This window comes from Notolepis coatsorum (genome assembly GCF_963971535.1).
Source record: "Notolepis coatsorum genome assembly, chromosome: 7".
Lineage (NCBI taxonomy): Eukaryota > Metazoa > Chordata > Actinopteri > Aulopiformes > Paralepididae > Notolepis > Notolepis coatsorum.
Window position 1 is genome coordinate 116,493,558 of NC_140171.1, and position 23,539 is coordinate 116,517,096.

General features: G+C 45.6%; 1 protein-coding gene across 1 annotated transcript in view; it reads left to right on the forward strand.

The window, feature by feature from the left end:
• The window catches only part of rasal3 (RAS protein activator like 3), a 40,362-nt gene that overhangs the window by 14,167 nt on the left and 2,656 nt on the right, over positions 1-23,539 (forward strand). The window contains exons 10-15 of the mRNA XM_084319179.1: positions 1,416-1,617; positions 8,260-8,351; positions 10,949-11,288; positions 13,434-13,544; positions 14,195-14,385; positions 23,314-23,398. Of these exons, the coding sequence (XP_084175305.1) occupies positions 1,416-1,617; positions 8,260-8,351; positions 10,949-11,288; positions 13,434-13,544; positions 14,195-14,385; positions 23,314-23,398 (1,021 nt within the window). The remainder of the gene's footprint in view (positions 1-1,415; positions 1,618-8,259; positions 8,352-10,948; positions 11,289-13,433; positions 13,545-14,194; positions 14,386-23,313; positions 23,399-23,539) is intronic.

Here is a 23,539-nt window from a genome sequence, read left to right on the forward strand (position 1 = left end):
GGGTGAAACATCAAGTTTGGAAAGAAAACGTGATTTGGCATAAGTTACAATCTGCAATACTGACTGTAACTGAGGGGTTACAAAACCCTGACTGTATTAAAGATTGTGATAGATTAAACCACTGCTAGGTATGTACTTTAATTACTGGCCAGACAGTACATCGAATATATGGTGGACACTCATAATAACACGGCATTGACAAAGAAATAGTATTTGAGGGTATTTATTATTATGCAATAATTGGTTACAGATATGAGAATTAGGGTCGCGCTTGTATGGCGAAGAATAGGCATAAAGTCAGTCAGTAGCATAAGTCAATGGGAATAGAGTACTTCCTACGATGGGTACTAGGCTAACGCCGCCTGGCGTATAATGGCAATTATAGAGGGCAACGCTGGTACCGCTTGGAGACAATGGGTTCCTCCCAGAGTTGTAAGGTCTGGAAGAGAGAGGAATGTTCGGATACTCAGTCTGATCAATTGAAGAAGAAGGGGATTCACGTACAGAAGCCAGTCCTTGTAATCCAAAGCTCAGCATCAAAAGCAATAACTGTAGTCCAATTGCACGATAGCAACGATGATAGCCAGCTAGCCTCGGTCCATGAGGCCAGCCCGAATGTAGATCCTCACGAGGTTAAATCCAAACGACAGTGGAGATTAACGATGCTCTTCTCCGGGTAATACGTTCCACAATCAATATAATCCAACCAATACTGGTTCTGCAATCGCCGCCGTCGGTTCTTCTGTGCACATGTCCAGTAGGTTCTCCGACTAGGCCTCCTCGTGTGCTGGCACCAATGCATTTAGTCCACGTGCACTGGCTAAGGTCCACTAGCTAAACGAACGAACTGCTGGGTAATGCTACACACGAACGAACTGTGGTTGGCACGATACACAATAAATTAATGACTATTTACTTCACATTAAACTAAGTAGAACGTGACGTTACTGCATTAAATCTGACACTTTACTATTCAATTCGCACATGGTTCTCGACGCTCTGTTAGACGCACTGCTGCTCACTTCACTGTTACCGAACTGCTGCTGTTCGCACCTGCCGCAGTATATATATACTTAAGTGGCTTTCTAGTGCCAAAACCAACCACTTGCCCGGAATCAATGCGCTGCCAAGGGCATGTCCTGACTAGCCCAGACTCGCCCTTGAACCTGTCTGAGTGCGAGACTGCCTGGCGCTGCCGTCAGGGGGCATTATCCATAAGGAAAGTGAATATTACTAGGATTTACACGCAGGCTTAAAGGGATATACCGTGTATATATAAATAATATACAATGTATGTAAAACAATAAATGTAGATTCTCAGCTTTAATCTGGCCCTTCACAACACTGACATACTGGGAAAATTCAGTTCCAGTGGTTTATTTATAAATCAAATCAAATCCCTTCCTCTAATTCAGGTTTGGAGAGAAAGAGGAGTACATGCTCTTTATGAATGACTTCCTGCAGCAGCACTGGGAGGGGATGAGGAGTTTCCTACAAACGATGTCCAACTCGGACACAGAGGTCCCAATGTCCTCCTTCGACGGTTACGTTGACCTGCCTCGGCGTCTGGCCGTGCTCCACGGCCTGTTGGTCGACATCATCTCCCAGATGGAGCAGGTAGGAGTCAAAGACCAAAAGCTATCTGGCTGCACGTTAGCCTAGCTTAGCACAATGAATGAAGCGGACAGTGCTGGTTAGCCTTCGGGAGAGGTTAGTTGGACAATGCCTAGGCTAACCAGCACTGTCCGCTTCCATTCATTGTGCTAAGCTAGGCTAACGCGCAGCCAATTTCCCCAAATGTTGGCGTGTTCCTTTAACTACTATACAAATTATGATGAAGACACTGATTAATGTGTTTTTCCACCTCCCCTGTGCTGTAGAATATACAAGAAGAAGTATTTTTAAATTTGTTAGTGTGGTATTAGTATTGCTGTGTGGACTACTCTTGGTTGGTTCTAACTAATGAATGAAACAGTGGTAAAATGCAGTTGTGGAAAGTAACTGAGAATCTTTACTCAAGTACTGTACTTAAGTACAATTTCGAGCTACTTGTACTTTATGTGAGTATTTTCATTTTAGGGACCTTTATACTTTTACTCCAATACATTTCAAGGGACATATTGTACTTTTTACTCCACTACATTTATCTGAACCATCAGTTACTAGTTACTTTGAAGAAAAGGATTTTGCATAGAAAACACAAATATATACAATTATTTATTTTCTTTTGTACCTACTTTCTATAGAAGCAGCTGGGAGGTGCGCTGTTTTAAGTGAGCGTGGATTATTGAATTGATTGATTGATTGCTTATTATATTACTGTCCGCCTTGTTTCCAACTGGTTAAGTTTAGGCACTCTTTCGAAGTCGCTCTCTTTCTAAGTTGGTTAAGGTTAGAGTTTGTCTTTAGAGCAGGGCGATAGACCACCAGCCCTGATTGTCTAACGACCACCCCTAGGCATGGTCTAATTCTCACAACCCACTCCTGAGTCCTGCGCGTGATGTAATGCTTTAATACACACAATTGTTAAGGGGATGCAGACCAGAGAAAGACTTTCGTCTTGTTTACATCAGGGTCCCCCATTTTCAATTCATCATAACATATATGACATACATGACATCCAGATAGACAGTACTGCTACATCTATACATTTAAGACATACCAGATTTCAAATACAGTACTGTTTGTCATACAAAAAAGAGTCTAAAAGAGAGAGTATATACATATACATGGAGCAGGTTGGGTAGGTGGGGTGGAGGGGGGGGGGGGGGGGTTGGGTATGTGGGGTGGGGGGGGGGGGGGTAACTGTACATTGGATTATCGATGAAACCTTACTTGGTCCCAAGAAGAGGGTCTCGTGTATTATTGGGTTAGGACATTTACTGTACATTGGAGGGGGTTGGGTTAGGACATTTACAGGGGCCAGTTTCGAATTGCAGTCTCCCGTAGGTGCTCTTTGAGAGTGGTTTTGAAAGTGGGTAGTGATTAAGCATTACATCACGCGCAGGAGTGGGTTGTGAGAATTAGACCATGCCTAGGGGGGTCTAACTGCACGTGGTGTAATGGCTTTTATACAACTGGCGCATTCATCCAACCTTATTGCTATACAATAAACACACATTAATTGAAGATTTATTGAAAAAACCATCCACCAGAAAAAGTGAAAAAAAAAGAAGTTGCCTCCATGTGGAAGCAGCTCGGAAGTGCATCCAACTGTTCTCAGTAAGACATCCAACAAACTAAGACATCCAACTGTCTCTCAACTAAGACATCCAACAAACTAAGACATCCAACTGTCTTTCAACTAGGCATCCAACAAACTAAGACATCCAACTGTCTTTCAACTAGACATCCAACAAACTAAGACATCCAACTGTCTTTCAACTAGACATCCAACAAACTAACACAACCAACTTTTCTTTTCTTTTTTAACCTACTTTCTATAGAACTTCATTCTTAGATGCTTCAATAGAAAGTAGGTAAAACAACAACAAAAAAGTTTTCTTTGCCCTATAGAGAGAAAAAAAAAGTTTTCTTTGCCCTATATAGGGGGGGGGGGGGGGGGGTTTCTTTTCCCTATAAGAGTTTTTTTTTTTTTTTTTTTTTAACCTACTTTCTATAGAAGCAGCTGGGAGGTGCGCTGTTTTAAGTGAGCGTGTATTATTGAATTGATTGATTGATTGATTGATTGCTAATTTTATTACTGTCCGCCTTGTTTCCAACTGGTTAAGTTTAGGCACTCTTTCGAAGTCGCTCTCTTTCGAAGTTGGTAAAGGTTAGAGTTTGGAATCAGGGCTGGTGGTCTATCGCCCTGCTCCAAAGACAAACTCTAACCTTAACCAACTTCGAAAGAGAGTGACTTCGAAAGAGTGCCTAAACTTAACCAGTTGGAAACAAGGCAGACAGTAATAAAATTTGCAATCAATCAATCAATTCAATAGTCCACGCTCACTTAAAACAGCGCACCTCCCAGCTGCTTCTATAGAAAGTAGGTAAAAATGTATTTTGTTCCACAAGGACTCATGACCCATCAATTACATCATCCAACATTGTTTAAGAAACTAAGACATTCGCCGTGACAGAATAGTTTTTCATTTAGTCTTTATGACCCTATCACCATATCCTTTCGTAAAGATTATTGTCCGGCGTGTCCGCCATCTTGCTTTCATTCCTAAAACCACGAACGGCGGAGTGATAGGAATGCGGTTGTGGGCGGGTCCTGGGACCAAGAGCGTGGAATTATTACAAACATTTAAATTGACTGTTTCAGCCAATCAGAATCGAGAAATGTGCATGCCGTTGTATAATTCACATTCCTTTACAGCTGTGGGTAGGGCGTTCCACATTGATGTGGCATAATTGCGAAACGTGTTTAGTCCCTTGTTTGAGCCGAATCTGGGTTTAACATGATTTGTGGAGCTTCCTCTGGTGTTGTGGTTGTGGTATTCACTGACCTTTGGGAAGTATTTTGACATGTACATGGGTACCTTAGTCGCGTAGTGTATCTTGTAGACCAGGCCCATTGCAAGTTGCTGTACTCTGTCGTCTACTCTAAGCCATCCTAGGTTGTCAAAGTGGGCAGGGGTGAGGTGGTTTTCTAGGAGTAAGTTCAAGCAGTAGTCTGACCAGTTTGTTTTGTGATATTTGTAATTTTGTTTTCAGCGCCTTTGAGATGCTTTAGTACGATGAGGTGCATGCATAGTCGTAGTACCCTTGAATGAGTGCTCCTGCCAGAGTCTTCAGGGTATTCTTGTTTACCAGAGAGGAGATCCGGTACAAGAATCTAGTTCGTTGGTTGACTTTTTTTATTACATTGGATGCCATTTTGTCAAAGGAAAGATTTGCATCTAGGATGGAACCTAGGTATGTAATTTCATCTTTCCTTGTGACAATATTGTCACCCACTGTAACTGAGAAGCCGTCGGTCTTGCTGAGTTTGTTATTTGAACCGAAGAGAATGGACTCTGTTTTACCCAGGCGTAATGATAGTTTGTTATTACCCTAACGTGTGTTTGTGGATAGCGTTGGCTATATTTTATGTATACCTGTATGCCAGGAAAGTAGCTCAGTATCATATCTTTGAGTCACATTACAATAATCCATGTTTTTCTTTTTTTTTCAAAAATCACTAAGCATGTGGAATAAAAGTGTCACACCTTCCACCCTAGTCGCAGAAATTAACAGGTTGACTCCCATGTTAAACACATTTTTTGAATACACAGCCTGTACAGTTTTAAATTAGAATGATTCATAAGTAACATGATAAAAGGATGGATGAGGCCTCCAATAGGTAGTTTGTGCATTTTCTTTATAGGGTTAGGGTTAGGGGGTTAGGGTTAGGGTTATGGTTAGGGGGTTAGACCATAACCCTAACCAGGGGCGGAGCTAGGGGGTGGCTACCTGGGCTCAAGCCCCGGATGTATTCTGAAAAGCCCCGAATCTATTTAAAACAAATAATCTTTTTTTTTTTTTTTTTACAATTCATCATTGTTACATGAAAATATGTTTGCACCAGATTTAGCAGAAGCTAATTTCCATCTGTGGTCTATCCAGCTGCTAACTGTATTTGAGTGAGTTAAGTCTTGGTGTTATGGTAGACTCACACCTAAGCTTTAAATCACAATCAACAAGTTGACAAAAACTTAATTCTTCCACCTTACCGGCCTCCCGAAAAAATACGATGATAACTATTTTATTGCAATGCACTATTGCATTATTTTATTCTATTTTACTAACTATTTTATTGCACTGCACTATTTTACTTTGTATCAGTGAATCATAGACGCCTGGCCATAAGAGCATTCGGAGCATCTCTGCTCTCCCACTATTGAACTTGGGGGAGCAAAGGTATGATCTTGCTCCACCACTTTTTGATTATATGAAATCCTGAAAATGAATAAATATTCTATATGTATGGTGAGGACTGTGTGAGGGCTGCCGCGCTCCTGGTGAGACATCGTCTTCGCTCTCTAGAATCCCACGGGAGGATTTCCTATGTTCTCACTGGGAGACGTCGTGCCATCCGTTGCTACCATCTACCGCCGCATCTCTGGGGTGAGGCCTCGTCATCGCTCTCTATAGTTCCATGGGAGGATGCCCGTGTTCTCACTCTGTTCCCTTTGGACCCCCTGTTTGCTGTGTTGCCCATCGGCAGCGTTCTGGTGAGGCTGCCTGTACGAGACCAGACTCCGAACTTTCGTTTTCATTCATGGACTCAAGAAGATATTCCTGTGTACTTTTTGTTCGCCCTTTAAAGGGACAGTGCTGCATTTGTCGTTGTTCATGGACTCTAGTGTATTTCACCCTTAAAGGGTCAGTGCTGCCTTTTTTCCCTCTGCAATAAATAATGCCCTGTTTTTGGCTAACTCTCATACCTGTCTTGTGTTGTGCTATTGGCGTTGCATACAAATCCTTAACAGTACGACCTGGCCATGTCGACGACCCCAGCCAGCAAAAAAAGTGTATGAGAGAGCCCCTGGAGCTTGTTCTCCTCTGCTAGTCCAGCCCTGTCTGCTAGCTTAGCTCAAACAAGGGACTAAACACGTTTAGCGTCAATGTGGAACGCCCTACCCAAAGCTGTAAAGGAATGTGAATCCCTACCCACATTCAAAACCGCTCTTAAAGAGCACCTACGGGAGGCTGCAATTTGAAACTGGCCACCATAAATGTCCAAACCCCCCACCCCCACCCCCTCCTAATAGACAGTCTCCTCCCCACCGCATGTATATATTCTCTCCCCGCCGTATGTATATTTCTCTCCCACCCACCCACCCCCTCCAAATGTACAGTCTCCTCACCATCATATGTATATACTCTGTCAGGATCTATGGGTAACAGTACTGTATATTTGAATACCGTACTGTATATGTCACAAATGTATCAGTACTAAATACCTGTATGTCCCTATGCCATAAATGTCATGTATGTTGAGTATGTCATAAATGTCAATATGAATTGAAAATGGGGGACCCTGATGTAAACAAGACAAACATCTTTCTCTGGTCTGCATCCCCTTAACAATTGTGTGTATTGAGCCGTACTGTATTGTACCCATTCTGCAATCTGTTAAATAAAGTTTTCATTCATTCATTCATTCATTCATTCATTCATTCATTCATTCATTCATTCATTCATTCATTCATTCATTCAGCTCCGGCATCTAGCGCAGCCTCTGTGTTAATGTAGCGTTACAGCTAGCATAAGCCCTGTAGCTAGTTATGCCCTGGCAGCTACACTGCCCCTCTGCTAGCCCCACTTTACGTGTAGCTACCCCAGTTAGCATGGCCTCCATTTTTGTGTGTTGCTCCGTCATGTCCCCAGCCCCGCTCTCTGAAATTCTTTTCCCACCCCTGCGGGCCTGGCTGGTCGCCAGGTGGCTCCCGTGGAGGGGGGGTACTGTGAGGGCTGGGCAACGAGGGGGCGTGCCGAACATTCTACCTCACGCACCTGAGAGTGGTTGGCAATCAGCTCGTCGGGAGACTACTAGTACTGCTGGTTGCCTTCCACTCATTGCCAGGTCGTTCTGTATGCTACCATCAACCGGCGCGCTCCTGGTGAGACATCGTCTTCGCTCTTTATAATCCCACGGGAGGATTTCCTATGTTCTCACTGGGAGACGTCGTGCCATCCGTTGCTACCATCTACCGCCGCGTCATCTACTGCCCTACTCCCTCTCCGTGGACCTCGTTCCTGGGGTGAGGCCTCGTCATCGCTCTCTATAGTTCCACGGGAGGATGCCCGTGTTCTTACTTCGTTCCCCTTGGACCCCCTGTTTGCTGTGTTGCCCGTCGGCAGCGTTCTGGTGAGGCTGTACGAGACCAGACTCCGAACTTTCGTTTTCATTCATGGACTCAAGAAGATATTCCTGTGTACTTTTTGTTCGCCCTTTAAAGGGACAGTGCTGCATTTTTTCGTTGTTCATGGACTCTAGTGTCTAGTGTATTTCACCCGTAAAGGGTCAGTGCTGCCTTTTTTCCCTGTGTAATAAATAATGCCCTGTTTTTGGCTAACTCTCATACCTGTCTTGTGTTGTGCTATTGGGGTCGCATACAAATCCTTAACAGACTGAAGTTAATAATGATATTCATGAAAAAGAAATTGGAACAATACATGAAAAGGATATGTTTTTACTGAGATCGCAGTTTTCGGCAAAGGGCTAAAGGTGTGATTCTTTTAAAGGTTGACTCGAGGGTTAAGTAAAGGAACTGTGTACTTCTTGGTAAAATGGCAGCTCTAACCTGCAGACTGTCTCTTCCTCAGAACACTGTGGACAAAGTGCACCCTCTGCCTTCCATTCTGAACCAGATCACAGAGTCGCTGGGTGCCGAGGCCACAAGGATCACAGTTAGCAGGTGAGTGGGAGGCACGTGCCTCTGGGCAGCCAATCACGTGTGACCTTTCAGATGATGTAAGATAAGATATTCCTTTATTGATCCCCTTGGGGAAATTCAGGCATCATAGCAGCATGGGGGAGGGGGGAGGGTACATGTGATAGTAGAAGACATGATACAGGTCATAAAATGATAGTACAGTGGAGAAGTAAAAATAAAAATAGGAGGTGTAAACAATATAACAATATAATTAACTCTGAGTATGTGCATATGGGCAAGTAGGCAGTGTAAATACGTCAAGGTGCAGATGAGGGTATGTATGCCCTCTCAGTTATATTTGTATAGTTACAATATAATCTAATATATATCTAATCTAAATATTATGCTTAATATATGCTATGATTGAGTGAGTATACAGTATACACAGGTGCAGTATGCATAAGGTATGTATGCCATGATATACTTCATACATTAAACATTGGGTCTCGTTCAACAATACGCTCTTATTATTTTTCTTATATTCTTGCTAAGCTGTAGCCCTATTTTCAGAAGTTTTGCCTAAAGGTACAGGAATAGGAACAGCTAGGGACCTAGGGGTATGTATTCCCAGTGTCAGAAATATTGTCTGTTACTAGGCTTGAGTAAATTGTAATAAAAAAAGGAGAATATAAATTATGGTTTTATTTTGCATCTGTGCCGGTGAATAACACCATGTTACAATAGCTGCGCTAGAGATTTCGCTCACTGAGCTCATTCAGCACTTTCAGCATTTTCAGCATTTTCAAGTGTACAAAAAAATAGAAGCAAATGAATAAAGGGAAGATGATTAAACAGAAGGATTTGTAGATACAGTAATAAATTATAATCCATTTTAATTATAAATTCATGTTTGACCTTGAACTTGACCGTGACCTTATTATTGCCAAATCATACATCTATGGATAGGGAAAAGGCTCCTCTTTCCAATGGCAGTGTTATATCAGTATTTTGTAATTTCCTCACGGTTTTACGATAAAAGAGATATAATTAGCATTTTTTCGATAAATTCTTATTTTCGGTAAATCTTATAAAACATCGTTAAAAATGAAAATATACACTTATAGGTTCGGAAATACCGGATCTGTCATCTCTCTCTGAGAGGTCCCTCTTGCTAAAACCCAGAGTGCGCTCAGGGTTTTAGCCACAGGAGCAGAGTGGAGCAGAGAAAAGAGGAGAGGAGAGGAGAGGAGAGGAGAGGAGAGGAGAGGAGAGGAGAGGAGAGGAGAGGAGAGGAGAGAGAGGAGAGGAGAGGAGAGGAGAGGAGAGGAGAGGAGAGGAGAGGAGAGGAGAGGAGAGGAGAGCAGAGGAGAGGAGAGAGGGGAGGAGAGGAGAGGTTGTAAATATGCGTTCTATGCGTACGGCAGCCAGCATCTAACTGTTCTAACAGCAATATATAATCCATTTCAGAAGCAGAACGCACACAATAATTTATAATAATAATAATAATAATAATAATAATAATAATAATAATAATAATAATAATAATAATAATAATAATAATAATAATAATAATAATAATAATAATAATAATAATAATAATAATAATTATAATTATAATTATAATTATAATTATTATAATTATTATTATTATTGGAAAGTTCTGGGTTTATAAAGTCGTATTTGGGGGTACTGTATTTGGGGGCAATTGGTTTGCTTTCAACCCATGAACTCCTCACCTTTGTATACATATATTTATTTTATCTACTAAAACTGTATTGTATTATATTGTTTGTTTTGTAAAGTGTCTTTGAGCATTAGGAAAAACGCTATATAAATCTGATGTATTATTATTATTATGAATGGTAGGTGTTGCGGCAGTAGGCTGTCATAAACAAGCAGAGGAGTACAAACAATTGACGCGCGTCGTGAAATAATTCCGTTCGACTTCCAGAATAGCTTTTCTAGCTTTTATTCTTTGCTTTAAGAAACAATCAAAATACACTTAATTACATACACTAATATACTGATACTGATGCGTTCTTCTAATGATACTATCTTGCGTTCTTGTGTTCGCGTTCACGTTCCTATAAACTATCTTGCGGCCAAAAGAAATGATGCGCTCCAATCTCACCCCCTCTTTCCATAAAAACTGTCAACCCGTGAAAATGTGAATGAAATTCTATAAGAACACTCCCATTACCACCAAACCCCTGTGAACACGCCCACCACCTAAAGTGACAGTACAACTAATAATACAACACCAAAGATAATACTGAAACTTACATTACGGCTCCTACAGTAGGCTTTTTTAAATGTTTCTCAGCTGGGTAAGAGTTTCTTATCTGGGTAAGAGTGCTCTCGACCACTCTTAGAATTTGGTCTTGCCTGAGAGAAAAGCAACAATAAGAAAACATTGCTGAATCCCAGGTAAGAACAAAATAAGAGGAAATGCTAGTTAAGAACGAAATCTGTTCTTATATCGTCTCATGAATGAGGCCCATTGTCCGTAAAGGAACTGTGCAACTGTGCAACTTTCTTTTATGTGCGACACCCTGTTGCTTGATGGTGTGTTCTAAACTTGAGTTTGTGGCTAATGGCTACACATGTGACTAAAGCACAATTTTTTTCGTCTTCTTCAGGCACATGGGACAAAACAAGCCAACTTACATCCCTCCTAAAGACTTGGGCAAGTACAGCCCTCTCCACACATCCCTCCAGCACCTTCCCTTGGATCCCAAAGGCCTAAGGGACGGCCATGATAGTATGAGGCGCCGATTGGCCTCATATGATAGAGACAGTAGCAGGGCAAGGAGGAGTAAGCCGGTATCCAGGACCCAGAGCGCTCCACACAGGCGGCCCGGCCACAGCAAACAAGCTGTGAAGAGGCAGACCAGCACTGAGGATCTGCAGGTCGAGGACCAGGAACAGAAGCAAGAGACGGAGGACAAGCATCCACTTGATATCTCGTCGCCACAGAGTGTGAGTACAGAGAGGACGTGTGAGCCTAACTGGGCCCAATTCTTCACCTTAGAGTGCTGCACACACCTATGCCAATTTCTTTCATATTCGAAGTCACTTGAAAAATTGCTGATGACACAGAATGGTTAATTTAGCCAAGTTACCATGGCAACCACTCACTGTGCGAATCCCAGCCTTTTTAGCAGAGATCACGATTGATTTTAAACATCTTTTAAAAGTCACATTTGACTCTTTCTCTGCCAGCTATTATCCTCATCCTGTAGTAAATGCGCCACGCTTTAAAATATAGGTATTTTCACTGTGCGTCGCAGTGTTTGCAGGCCTATATCTATATTCTATATTATAGCTATGGAGACAATACTATGGCTCATTTGACAGTAACTATCCCTCGTCCAACATGTGAAAAAGAATACATTTTTTCATGTATACGTTCGCGTGTTATCCCGTCGTGAATATTGTATAGTTTCAGAGTGATCCTGGCTAATCCCTGGAAACGGCGTTATGGAGCGATATGTGAATTTTGCTGAATGCGTTCGCGTTGCTCGCCTGGACATGCTACTGTTTCCAAATCAAAGGTATATAATAGGTATTATGTTTCATCATGAATGCATCAAAGGGCGGGGGGGGGGGTCATTGCTCCCGATGCATGATGTGTGGTGGATTATGTTGGTGACACGATGGACATCAATACTTGGAATCGCGATCAGATAATTGGAATATTCTTTTTGGGGTACATCCTAGTCAAGGTAAGGGCTATATGATATCAATCTTGCGTTGATCCAAGCATGTCTTCACCTCGATCCGAACGTATGTGTGCCGTTGGTGACGATCAAAGCATCAATTAGGGTTAGGGTTAGATGACGGCCACATCCCCGGCATGTGTTGCGTTATGTTACTTAGTTGTCGGTGTGGTATGTTTGAGACACTCCCCTCTGGCAGGAGGCTGCGGTCCATCAGGGCCAAAACCTCATAGTTAGTGTCAGTGTTGTAGTACTCGAGTCCATGTCCTGGACTGACTTTCAGGACTTGTGACTCGACTTGGACTTGAGCATTGACTGCATTCGGACTTGGAAGGTGCAGACAAGGACAGTTATTTTGTAATAGGCCCTAATCATTTGGCATAAGATATTGATGGCTAGTGCATTTGTTTGGCTATTGTGTCACAAAGTGAATAAACTCCCTTTGAAATGGTGACCCCTGTGTCATTTATGTTTGATTTGGTTTATTATACAACTATGCAAATAATGTACAGAGCTAAAGCAAAGTTACTCCCAGACGGGGTGCAAAGGTTTTTTTCAATACATGAAAGAAAATATGATTTGAGAGATATTTGTAAATTTACTGTTCAAAAATCTAAGAAAGGGATTAAAAGGAGGTGTATTTCTATTATTGGGGTTAACTTGTGGGACAATGCTGATATACAGTTAAGAATGAGTAATTCGCTTTTCGGTTTTTAAGAAAATGGTTTGTAAAGTTATTTTTGAAAACTACAAGGGTGAATAATACAGTTTTTTGCTATTTTCTTTTAGAATACTGTTTTGGAGTCTCAATTTTGTTAAGAATATAGGACAGGCATATATAAGCATTATGCTTCAGTCTGTACCTTTTCAGTCACTGTAAAATCAAATATTGTTAAATGATGGTGTATATTGTATTGTGTGAGAAACTACTACTACTACTACTACTACTACTACTACTACTACTACTACTACTACTACTACTACTACTACTACTACTACTACTACTACTACTACTACTACTACTACTACTACTACTACTACTACTACTACTACTACTACTACTACTACTACTACTACTACTACTACAGTATGTCAGCTCTTTGACTGCCAGAGTGGAATGGACTCAACATTGATGACTTAGACTCAGACTCGGACTAGGGTAATGGGGACTTGACTCGGACTCGAGATAGGGACTCGACTACAGCACTGGTTAGTGTCGCCAAAGACAGGAGGGGAGTGGCTAGATGGCATCCACGTTACAGCAGGCTGCCTTCGACCGTGGAAAAGCAACAGTCTGTGCGTGTTGGCCTCAATGATCTCACGGCAGCTTTGTGAATGTCCTGATTTCCTAGTATAGTAAATGGGTTTACATATACAACACAGACAAGTGTTCCTCTTGTTTCAGAGTGTTACTATCAAGACTCCACCTGCACCAGTGCCTTGGATCAAAGACATCCATAACAAGGACCCGGGCGAGACGAAGCCAGAGGAGGAGCAGCTAAATGTACTGGACAGGGTAGGTCATATCTTCTAGTTACTATTTAGTTAGTTTAGTTTAGTTAACAACACAATAACGACAACTGTAAAGTACAAAATATATACAGTGCAGGAAGAGGCAGAAAAGCCCAGAAGGCTTATAAGAAACCTCCACCTATAATAATAAACATAATTATATTACATATAGCAAGTTGGAAAACAAGATCAATGTAAGGACCTTGTGGGAGTATGTGAGAGTAAGAAGTAAGTATGAGTAAGTGTGTGTGTGTGTGTGTGTGTGTGTGTGTGTGTGTGTGTGTGTGTGTGTGTGTGTGTGTGTGTGTGTGTGTGTGTGTGTGTGTGTGTGTGTGTGTGTGTGTGTGTGTGTGTGTGTGTGTGTGTGTGTGTGTGTGTGTGTGTGTGTGTCAGTGTCAGTGTGTGTGTAAGTTAAAATACAATACACTGATTACAATACACAAGTTACAATATAATAATCAGATGTTCCTTCAAACCTTTTCAAAAGTTCAAAAGTTTTTTTTTGCCAGATGGAGAAAATCATTCCATAATTTCACACCTCTATATTTAATAGAAAATTATATAGAAAATAGTTACTATGGTCTCAAAATACATGTCCTACTATATTATTAAATGATTCACTAATGAAATGTAATTTCACAATACCCATTGAAGCATGCACAGGACCTCTCTGAGCTTCATCTGGGGCTGGACCAGGTGACGGAGCGTGAACTGGAGATGGCAAAGCGACTGGAGGACTTCATTGTCCAGAGTCAAGACCAGAATGCAGTGCTGCAAGCAGAGGTCAATGAGCTGAGGAGCATGCTTGCTGTGCGAGATGAGCAGCTCGCCAGCGCCACCTTCAGGTGAGATTGATAAGGTTTAGATTAGATTACATTCAGATTTATTGTCATTGTTGTGAAGGATCAGATTAAACCGAATATGTATATTTATTTATATATATATATTTAATTGTATTTGTATATCGTTTGATATCCCCTGTATATTCCTTGTACAATATGCATTGAATATCCCCGTTTCTACTAAACAGCCCATAATAGTTTCATTCTACCATTGGACGAGAACCTGGCGCCAGGTTGCCATACCCCCTAGGTCCAAGTTCAATCGTGCCGCCTAACATGTCGAGGCAACCCCCGGTTCCGCGCAGTAATATGCCGGGCGAAATACGAATGGTACTATTTGTTCATAGCGCATATATATATGGCGCTCGTAAAGTAGAACTTTCTTTTAGTCCAGTTCTTTACCCTCCAACAGAGTGACAGACGCAAAAGCCTCCCCACAACGCACGTGCGGTGTAGTAGGGCCTACTTGGCCCAGAATAGGCATTGAGATATCGTGTAGATTAATAGTTGAATGGTCATAGTTTGGCACCATACCGTCGAGTTGGACGTATTCTATTAAGCTAATAATAGTCTATTTATGTATGGTGCATCGTTCGGTTCGAGTTCTACAGTTATCAGTACCCCCATCGTTCCTGACGTTATCTGGACGCTTATCCAGGCTGGTCAGACCCCTAGTGGTGATTGCATCCGAGGAGCTCCGGGTCAAGAGCGACTGGACCTGTATATTGGATTACTCTACCCGACGACGGCGAGCCTTCCACGGCTCTTGGATTATGCTTTGTGTGCTTTGATTATTCCATGGATAAAGGCCAACACTGTCGAGTGTTGGAATTACCCCCCGGAGAGGACTCCAGGTGAGGCGGCGCTCTACACGTGAGGTCGCACCACGTCTCTCCGTTGTGGACCGGCAGATACCGTTCCACAGAGGGTCCAGCTGTATTCGTCTGCGGCCCGAGGTTCTGTGGGCACTGTGTCCAAGACTTTGGATTCTCCCAAGACACCGTCGGCCAGATGGGATACCGCCAGCGGCTTCTCTAACCCCCCCCTCCTACTGTCTTACAACCAGCGGGACCCCCCCCCCCCCTTAGTGTATCCAGCTATAATCATTTAAGTACCATCGCTATTGTTTCCTAAATATTCCAGGTTGTATACTTACTCCCTGCGCAACCAGAGATTGGACATTCAATGTTGATTTACCTACGAATACTCATTTGCCATAAAAGTGCATATTCAATATTTCAAATCATAAATGTAATTAAGTGAATGTTGTATACACCTTTTGCTGTATTAAATATTCGATTTGGTACATTTGTGTTGGTTCGTTTCATCAGGTGGGAAAGTGTTCATCATACTTATATCTTGTACTGGGTGGCCAGAAGTTAAAGTACATGAGGTAGTGGTATTAAATATCATATCTAACAATACAGTCAGGGAATTGTACCCCTCAGCTACAATTGGTCCTTCGAGCCGGATGGTAACTAGTGTAATATTAATATAGTGTTATTAATATCGAAATGGCCTATGATGAACACTCCACGAAACGATCCTCCTAACCTAGAACGCCCGCGGCGCAGACGACAGACACCTCAGTACTTAGAGGCTTACACTGTCAGTCAACTACCTAGCCTTCGACAAGCGGTAAACGTGGTAAAAGTAGAAAGTAAAATTATGTCTGACCTTAACGACCAGGTTTCCCCGACCACAGAGGCCCTAGTAGGTCCTAATGTAACTGACCAAGCCCACGGTGGGGACCAGGAGGGAATTGACATGCCTTTACCCCCCGCCACTACTAAAGAAGTAGTCCCCGACAAGCCCCGGGAGGAAGACAACCCTACAGAGAGAGAACTCTGCACGGAAGAAGAAGAGGAGAGCGCCGAGGAACTAGAGCTCCAGGACTCCCCAACGAGTACCCCCAGGAGCGGTTCACGCAGGAGCGGCTCACCTCCACTACCGCCTTCCCCCAGCGAAGCGGAGAGGATACTACAACAGGCGTTCCTCGTCAGCCTGACAGCCTCTACCGAACGCGATCGGCTCCAAGCACAGACGCTTAGCAAGCGCGAACGTCTCCAAGCACAGGCGACCAGCGAGCGCGAACACCTCCAAGCACAGCAACGGAGCGAAGAACAGCGCACAAGTCTGGAGATGAGACGCTTCCAGATGGAAGAGAATATGGCAAGAGACCGGGCCGACGCCCAGCGCGCCGCTGCCGGTGCCCAAAGAGAAACAGAGCGCGCCGCCGCCGACGCCCAGCGCGCCGCTGCCGGTGCCCAAAGAGACGCAGAGCGCGACAGACTACAAGCGCAACTAATAGAGCAGCTGATCAAAAGGACAACTCCCTCTCCCTCCGCCAGGGGCTCAAGGAACTCGTCGAGACAGCAGTCAAGAGCAGCGTCACCGCAACGAGCAAGCGACCCTGAACTTGACCAACAGACCGAGTCTAGACCCCCCGCAGACCCCCTTCCCATACCGGTCCAAGCGAGACCCAGCTACAAGGAAGGAGCGGCCTACACTGCGGAGAAGCTAAATAAACGATTACAAGATCTGGAAGATTTGATAGAAGAAGAAGAGGGAGAAGAGGAGAACCAAGCCCGACGACAGCACAGTACTCCACCGGACCAGGAGGCCCCATACAGTCCAGGCTATACCCCCGCGGCGCTGCGCTACAGACCCCCGACTCTATTTACGGGTGAGCACGACGCACGACCAGCCCCGAGGAACAGTACCTGGACCAGCGGGCCATGGTACCATGCCAGTACCAGCCCACAGCGAGGCGCAAGAGGGGACTCGCCCAGGAGGTCTCTCCCCCAACGCTCGCCGATGTATCAGCCATCCACGGCGTCATACAACGCCACGCCGTCATTCCCAGACTTCGCCTATGAGAGTCGAGCACAGTACACGGAGCTCCGGATGTGTTTAGAGACAATGATGGTGGATGTCGCTGATGAACGCCACAAGTATGCAATATTATTGAAGCACCTGAAAGTACCGCGAGCGCACAATATAGCGCTAGCCTATGCTACCTCCTCGACCCCATACACAGCGGCCCTTGCAGCGCTGGATCAAAGATATGGACGTATATGGGATTACGTAATCCAGGAGATAAGGCATATTGACCGCCTACCCCCAGCCACAGACAATCGCTCACTAGACGACCTGTCAATCAAAGTGCAGTCCCTGGTGGGGATGCTGGGAGCTCAACGGGAGAAGGGCAGGCATGAGCTGTACGCCAACTCTAACGTTGAGAGGATTTTGGAGAAGCTGCCACCCGCAAGACAGGAGCGCTTTCGGCGGCAGAGGGACTACCGAGATCCCGACGGCCCCGAGCCATCCCTCCTTGATCTGGCCGACTTCCTGGCGAGAGAGGTCAGCAGCTTACGACTGGACACCTTCGGGCGGAGCACGCCAAGCTCCAGAGAGGGACCCAGGAGAATAAGTGATGGAAGAAGATCGGTGACTGTCATGCACCAATCAGAGTCAGTACCGAGCAGTAAGAGTCACAGCACCCCCTCGAGAAAGGAGAAGTGGAAGATAGTGTGTCCCTACTGTGAGAAAGAACACTGGCTGTCACAATGTGACTCATTCACAAAGATGAATGCAGAAGAAGTGAGCCAATGGATAAAGTCCAACCGGCGCTGTTATCGATGTGCGCGGCCCCACATGGCAGCCGAATGCCGCCTAAAGAAAATGTGCAGCCGGTGCGATGGAGCCCATCTAGATATACTACACGATAGTAACGGAAGACGGCCTATACCTGCACCACGGAGCGGCACCAAGGCAAGTGTCATGTACATTGACCCCGCCAGCAGCAACGGAGCTCAAGTGCTCTTAAAGGTAGTCCGTGTGACATTGAGCTACCAGGATAAAGTCATGGACACTTACGCCGTCCTTGATGACGGGTCAGAGAAGACCCTTCTGCTCGCCTCCGCTGCGACTCAGCTGGGACTGCGGGGGAGCAAGAACGAAATGACGATTCGGACAATAAGAAGAGATTTAAAGACGATAAAGGGCGAGAATGTCTCCTTCACTATCGCAGCCAACGGGCAGCCAGAGCGACGGTACAAGATCACAAATGCTTTCACCAGCCAAGAAATAGGACTCTCGCAGTACACCTACCCTGTCACCAAGTTGATGGATAAATATGTGCACCTGCGCCAATTACCTATCCCGCTCATAGACGGCGCTACCCCGACCCTGTTGATAGGCTCCGACCATGCAGAACTCATAGTCCCGATTGACCGGGTCCATACAGGCCCCCGAGGCTGTCCTGCAGCAGTCGAGACCCGCCTAGGATGGACATTACAAGGCCCCCTCGCTAAATCTCTCAACCGAACCGCAGCCACTAGCTGCTTCCACTCCAGAACGACAGAAGAAGACACCACTCTCCTGCAGCATGTCGAGAGGCTATGGACCCTAGAGACAATGCCCTTTAAGAACGAAAAGAAAGACATTCGCTCTAAAGAAGACATTTACGCCATCCACCTACTCGAGCAGGGGACAAAGAGAGTCACAGTCGGCGGAGTGATGAGATACGCAACTCCACTCCTGAGGCGAGAGGGAATGCCCCCCTTTCACGCAAAGAAAGACGCCACGGAGCGCTATCTACTGAACACAGAGCGGCGCCTAGCCAAAGACCCCGCTCAACAGAGTGTGTACCGAGCTGAGATTGAGAAGCTAATCACAGCGGGACACGTAACAAAGATTGACATTAAAGAGGCCGATCAGACGACCGAATCATGGTACGTGCCGCATCACAAGGTCCATCACAATGGCAAGGATCGCATTGTGTTTAACTGCAGCTACCAGATCGGATCCCAAAATCTGAATAAAGAGCTATTGCCCGGCCCCACACTCGGCCCCTCCCTACTAGGCGTGCTACTGCGTTTCCGCCAGGACAAGGTGGCTATAAGCGGGGATATCAAAGGGATGTTCTTGCAAGTGAGACTAGTAGAGGAGGACAAGCCTCTGCTACGGTTCCTATGGAGAGAGAAGATCGGAGATGAGAACCCATCCATCTACCAGTGGGAAGTACTCCCCTTCGGAACCACATGCAGCCCGTGCTGTGCTACATTTGCACTACAGAAACACGTCACAGAGGACCCAGCAGCAGATGAAGAGGTCCAACACAGTGTGAAGAACAGTTTCTACGTAGACAACTGTCTACAAAGCGTCTCGACTCAAGAAGAAGCCGAGGCTCTCCTAATCAAGTTACGCGCCTCCCTAATCAAAGGAGGCTTTGATCTCAGGCAGTGGGCCAGCAGTGACCCGCACGTATTGCGCAGCCTCTCCTCCGCAGACAAGGCTGCCAGCAGCGAGACCTGGATGGCGACAATCCCAGGAGAAGCCCAAGAAATGACACTAGGATTAGTCTGGCGCTTCAAAACAGACTCGCTCCACTATAGACACAAACCCTTGGCTCCAGAGCAAGGAAGGTCGGCGGCAATACCGACCACCAGACGGAGTGTGTACAGAACACTCGCCAGACAATATGACCCGCTGGGATGTATTCTACCTTACACCACCAGGGCAAAGATGATTGTACGAGCACTATGGGACAAGGACCAGGGCTGGGACGACCCAATACCCGCACACCTTGCATCAACATGGAGAGAGTGGGAGACGGAACTCCGCTCACTCCCAGGTGTCAATATACGCCGCAGCTACTTCCCATCCACAGTGAGGCCAGAGACATGCGAGATTGAGCTACACGTCTTCAGCGACGCCTCCGAAGTAGCCTACGGATCGGTTGCCTATTTGCGTGCCCAAGAGATGGGAGGAGAGATACACACTGCTTTCATACTGGCCCGCTCAAGAATAGCCCCACGTAAGCAACAATCTATCCCACGTCTAGAGCTCTGCGCAGCCCTCGCAGGAGCGCATCTAGCCACGTTAATCCAACGTGAACTCACCATTCCGGTGCATAGAACAATCTTGTGGTCAGATTCCACGACAGTACTCACATGGATTAAGTCTGATTCATGCAGATACAAAGTCTTCGTGGGAGTCAGAGTCACCGAGATTCAAGAATTAACAGAAGAAGCAAGCTGGAGGTATGTGGATACCAAACACAACCCAGCTGACGTCATCACCCGGGGAATGTCCCTGGATGACCTAACCCGTCGCAACATCTACAGTGACGGACCAGCATTCCTCCAGCTCCCGGAAGGAGATTGGCCTACGCCCACCCCGAGGGAAGCAAGTAGCGAGGAGGCTGAGAACAAGAAGCCTATGTTCTGTGGACTGAGCACTGTCGCCTCCACAGACCCGAACATAGATGACTGCATTACCCTAGAGAGTGCGCAACAAAGAACACTCCTGCGGCACCACCCAGAGATTCAGTCCACCACTGACATGTCAGCAGCTGACTACGAAGAAGCAGAACTTCTTCTACTACAACGAGCCCAGAGAGACTCGTTCCCCGATGAGCTAGACTGTCTACAGGGAGGAAACCCCGTCCCATCAGACAGCAGACTGATTCACCTGGCACCAGAGAGTGACGCACATAATCTCATCAGAGTGGGTGGTCGCCTGCGGAGAGCCCCCGATCTACCAGATGACATTAAGCACCCGATCGTCTTGAACAGCCGACACAAGGTCACAGAGCTGATCATAAAGAAATACGACGAGGATGTGCACCACGCAGGAGCAGAGAGAGTCTTCGCGGAGATCAGACGTCGTTATTGGATATTGCAAGGGAGAGAAGCAGTACGGCGCTTCCAGCGAACCTGTCTAGACTGCCGTAAGTGGCGCGCGCAGCCCAGAATACCACGGATGGCTGACCTACCCCCCTGTCGCCTCCGAATCGGCGACAAGCCATTCCACTCCACAGGCATGGACTGTTTTGGCCCGTTGTATATAAAGAGAGGAAGAGGCACCGAGAAGCGGTGGGGTATTGTATTCAAATGCATGACCACCAGAGCGATACATATCGAGCTCCTTCCGACCATGAGCACAGACTCATTCCTTATGGCCTTCCGGAGATTCATATCACGGAAAGGACAACCGTCTACATTGTTGTCTGATCACGGGACCAACTTCAAAGGCGGAGAAAGAGAGCTGAGAGAGAGCTTCCAAGCTATGGGCCCAGAACTTAAGACCCATCTCGCTCCAGCCCAGGTTGACTTCCAGTTTAATCCCCCGAACGCACCCCACTTCGGTGGAACCTGGGAACGAGAAGTACGTTCTATAAAGACAGCCCTGTATGCCGTACTCGGAGCCCAGACTGTGGCAGAGGAAGTCCTAATGACAGTCCTCACGGAGATCGAGGGAGTATTGAACTCAAAGCCCCTCGGTTACGTCTCCAGTGATGTAGCAGATGTCGACCCAGTCACCCCCAACACACTCCTAATGGGGCGGCTGGACCCCGCGCTACCCCAGACAATGTACAGGCCCGAAGAAGCGAACGGCCGAAGAATGTGGAGGTACAGCCAAGTACTAGCTGACAAGTTTTGGAGCAGCTTCCTACTTCACTACCTACCGTCTCTACAGACCCGCCAGAAGTGGGTAAAAGAGAGAGACAATTTGACAGAAGGAACAGTCGTCATGATAGTTGACCAGTCACTCCCCAGAGCTATGTGGCCGGCTGGCCGCGTAAGCAAAGTGATCACCGGTGCCGATGGCAAGGTCCGAGCAGCTGAAGTACTCGTCCAAGGGCGCACCTACACACGGCCCGTGGCGAGGCTCATAGAACTGCCCCGACTCCCAGATACTATCGATGATGACCATGACCCTATGACTTTGTGAGTTGACTGACCCTTACAGCGGACCCTGAGTGGAAGACAGTGCGGTTAATCTGTCTCTGCTTAGCTAATTAGGTGGGACTAATTAGGGGGCGGCTGTTGTGAAGGATCAGATTAAACCGAATATGTATATTTATTTATATATATATATTTAATTGTATTTGTATATCGTTTGATATCCCCTGTATATTCCTTGTACAATATGCATTGAATATCCCCGTTTCTACTAAACAGCCCATAATAGTTTCATTCTACCATTGGACGAGAACCTGGCGCCAGGTTGCCATACCCCCTAGGTCCAAGTTCAATCGTGCCGCCTAACATGTCGAGGCAACCCCCGGTTCCGCGCAGTAATATGCCGGGCGAAATACGAATGGTACTATTTGTTCATAGCGCATATATATATGGCGCTCGTAAAGTAGAACTTTCTTTTAGTCCAGTTCTTTACCCTCCAACAGAGTGACAGACGCAAAAGCCTCCCCACAACGCACGTGCGGTGTAGTAGGGCCTACTTGGCCCAGAATAGGCATTGAGATATCGTGTAGATTAATAGTTGAATGGTCATAGTTTGGCACCATACCGTCGAGTTGGACGTATTCTATTAAGCTAATAATAGTCTATTTATGTATGGTGCATCGTTCGGTTCGAGTTCTACAGTTATCAGTACCCCCATCGTTCCTGACGTTATCTGGACGCTTATCCAGGCTGGTCAGACCCCTAGTGGTGATTGCATCCGAGGAGCTCCGGGTCAAGAGCGACTGGACCTGTATATTGGATTACATATGATGGGGAGGGGACTGTACATTAGGAGGGGGTGGGTGGGTGGGAGGGAAATATACATACGGCGGGGAGGGAATATATACATGCGGTGGTGAGGAGACTGTCTATTAGGAGGTGGTGGGGGTTTTGGGCATTTACGGTGGCCAGTTTCGAATTGCAGCCTCCCGTAGGTGCTCTTTAAGAGCGGTTTTGAATGTGGGCAGGGATTCACATTCCTTTACAGCTTTTCTGTACGCCCTACCGGTTACTAATCAGAGTGCAAATGTACATTCGTTACGAGTACAGCTATTCATTAACAGATGCTCGTAATGAATAGATGTACCGTAGATTGTAGAAATTCCTTTTTGAAACAATTATTTTAGCTTCAACACAAACAGGTTATGCCGTCTCCATCTCCTCCCCTTGTTTCTCACAGGTTGGGGGTGATTGAGGAGGAGCGGGAGGATGACGAGAGGAGGCTGAACGTTGCTACTGCAGCAGCTGAACGGATGAACGTCTTGGTGAGACTGTAGAAACATGGCCACTTGTCAAGCGAGAAGGAATTATGAAGCTAATGTGTTACTTTACACTACTATCTCTTTTCTTGATCCTCCAATCACAACTGTCACTGAGGGAAGCGACAGTAGCGATTGGAGGATCGA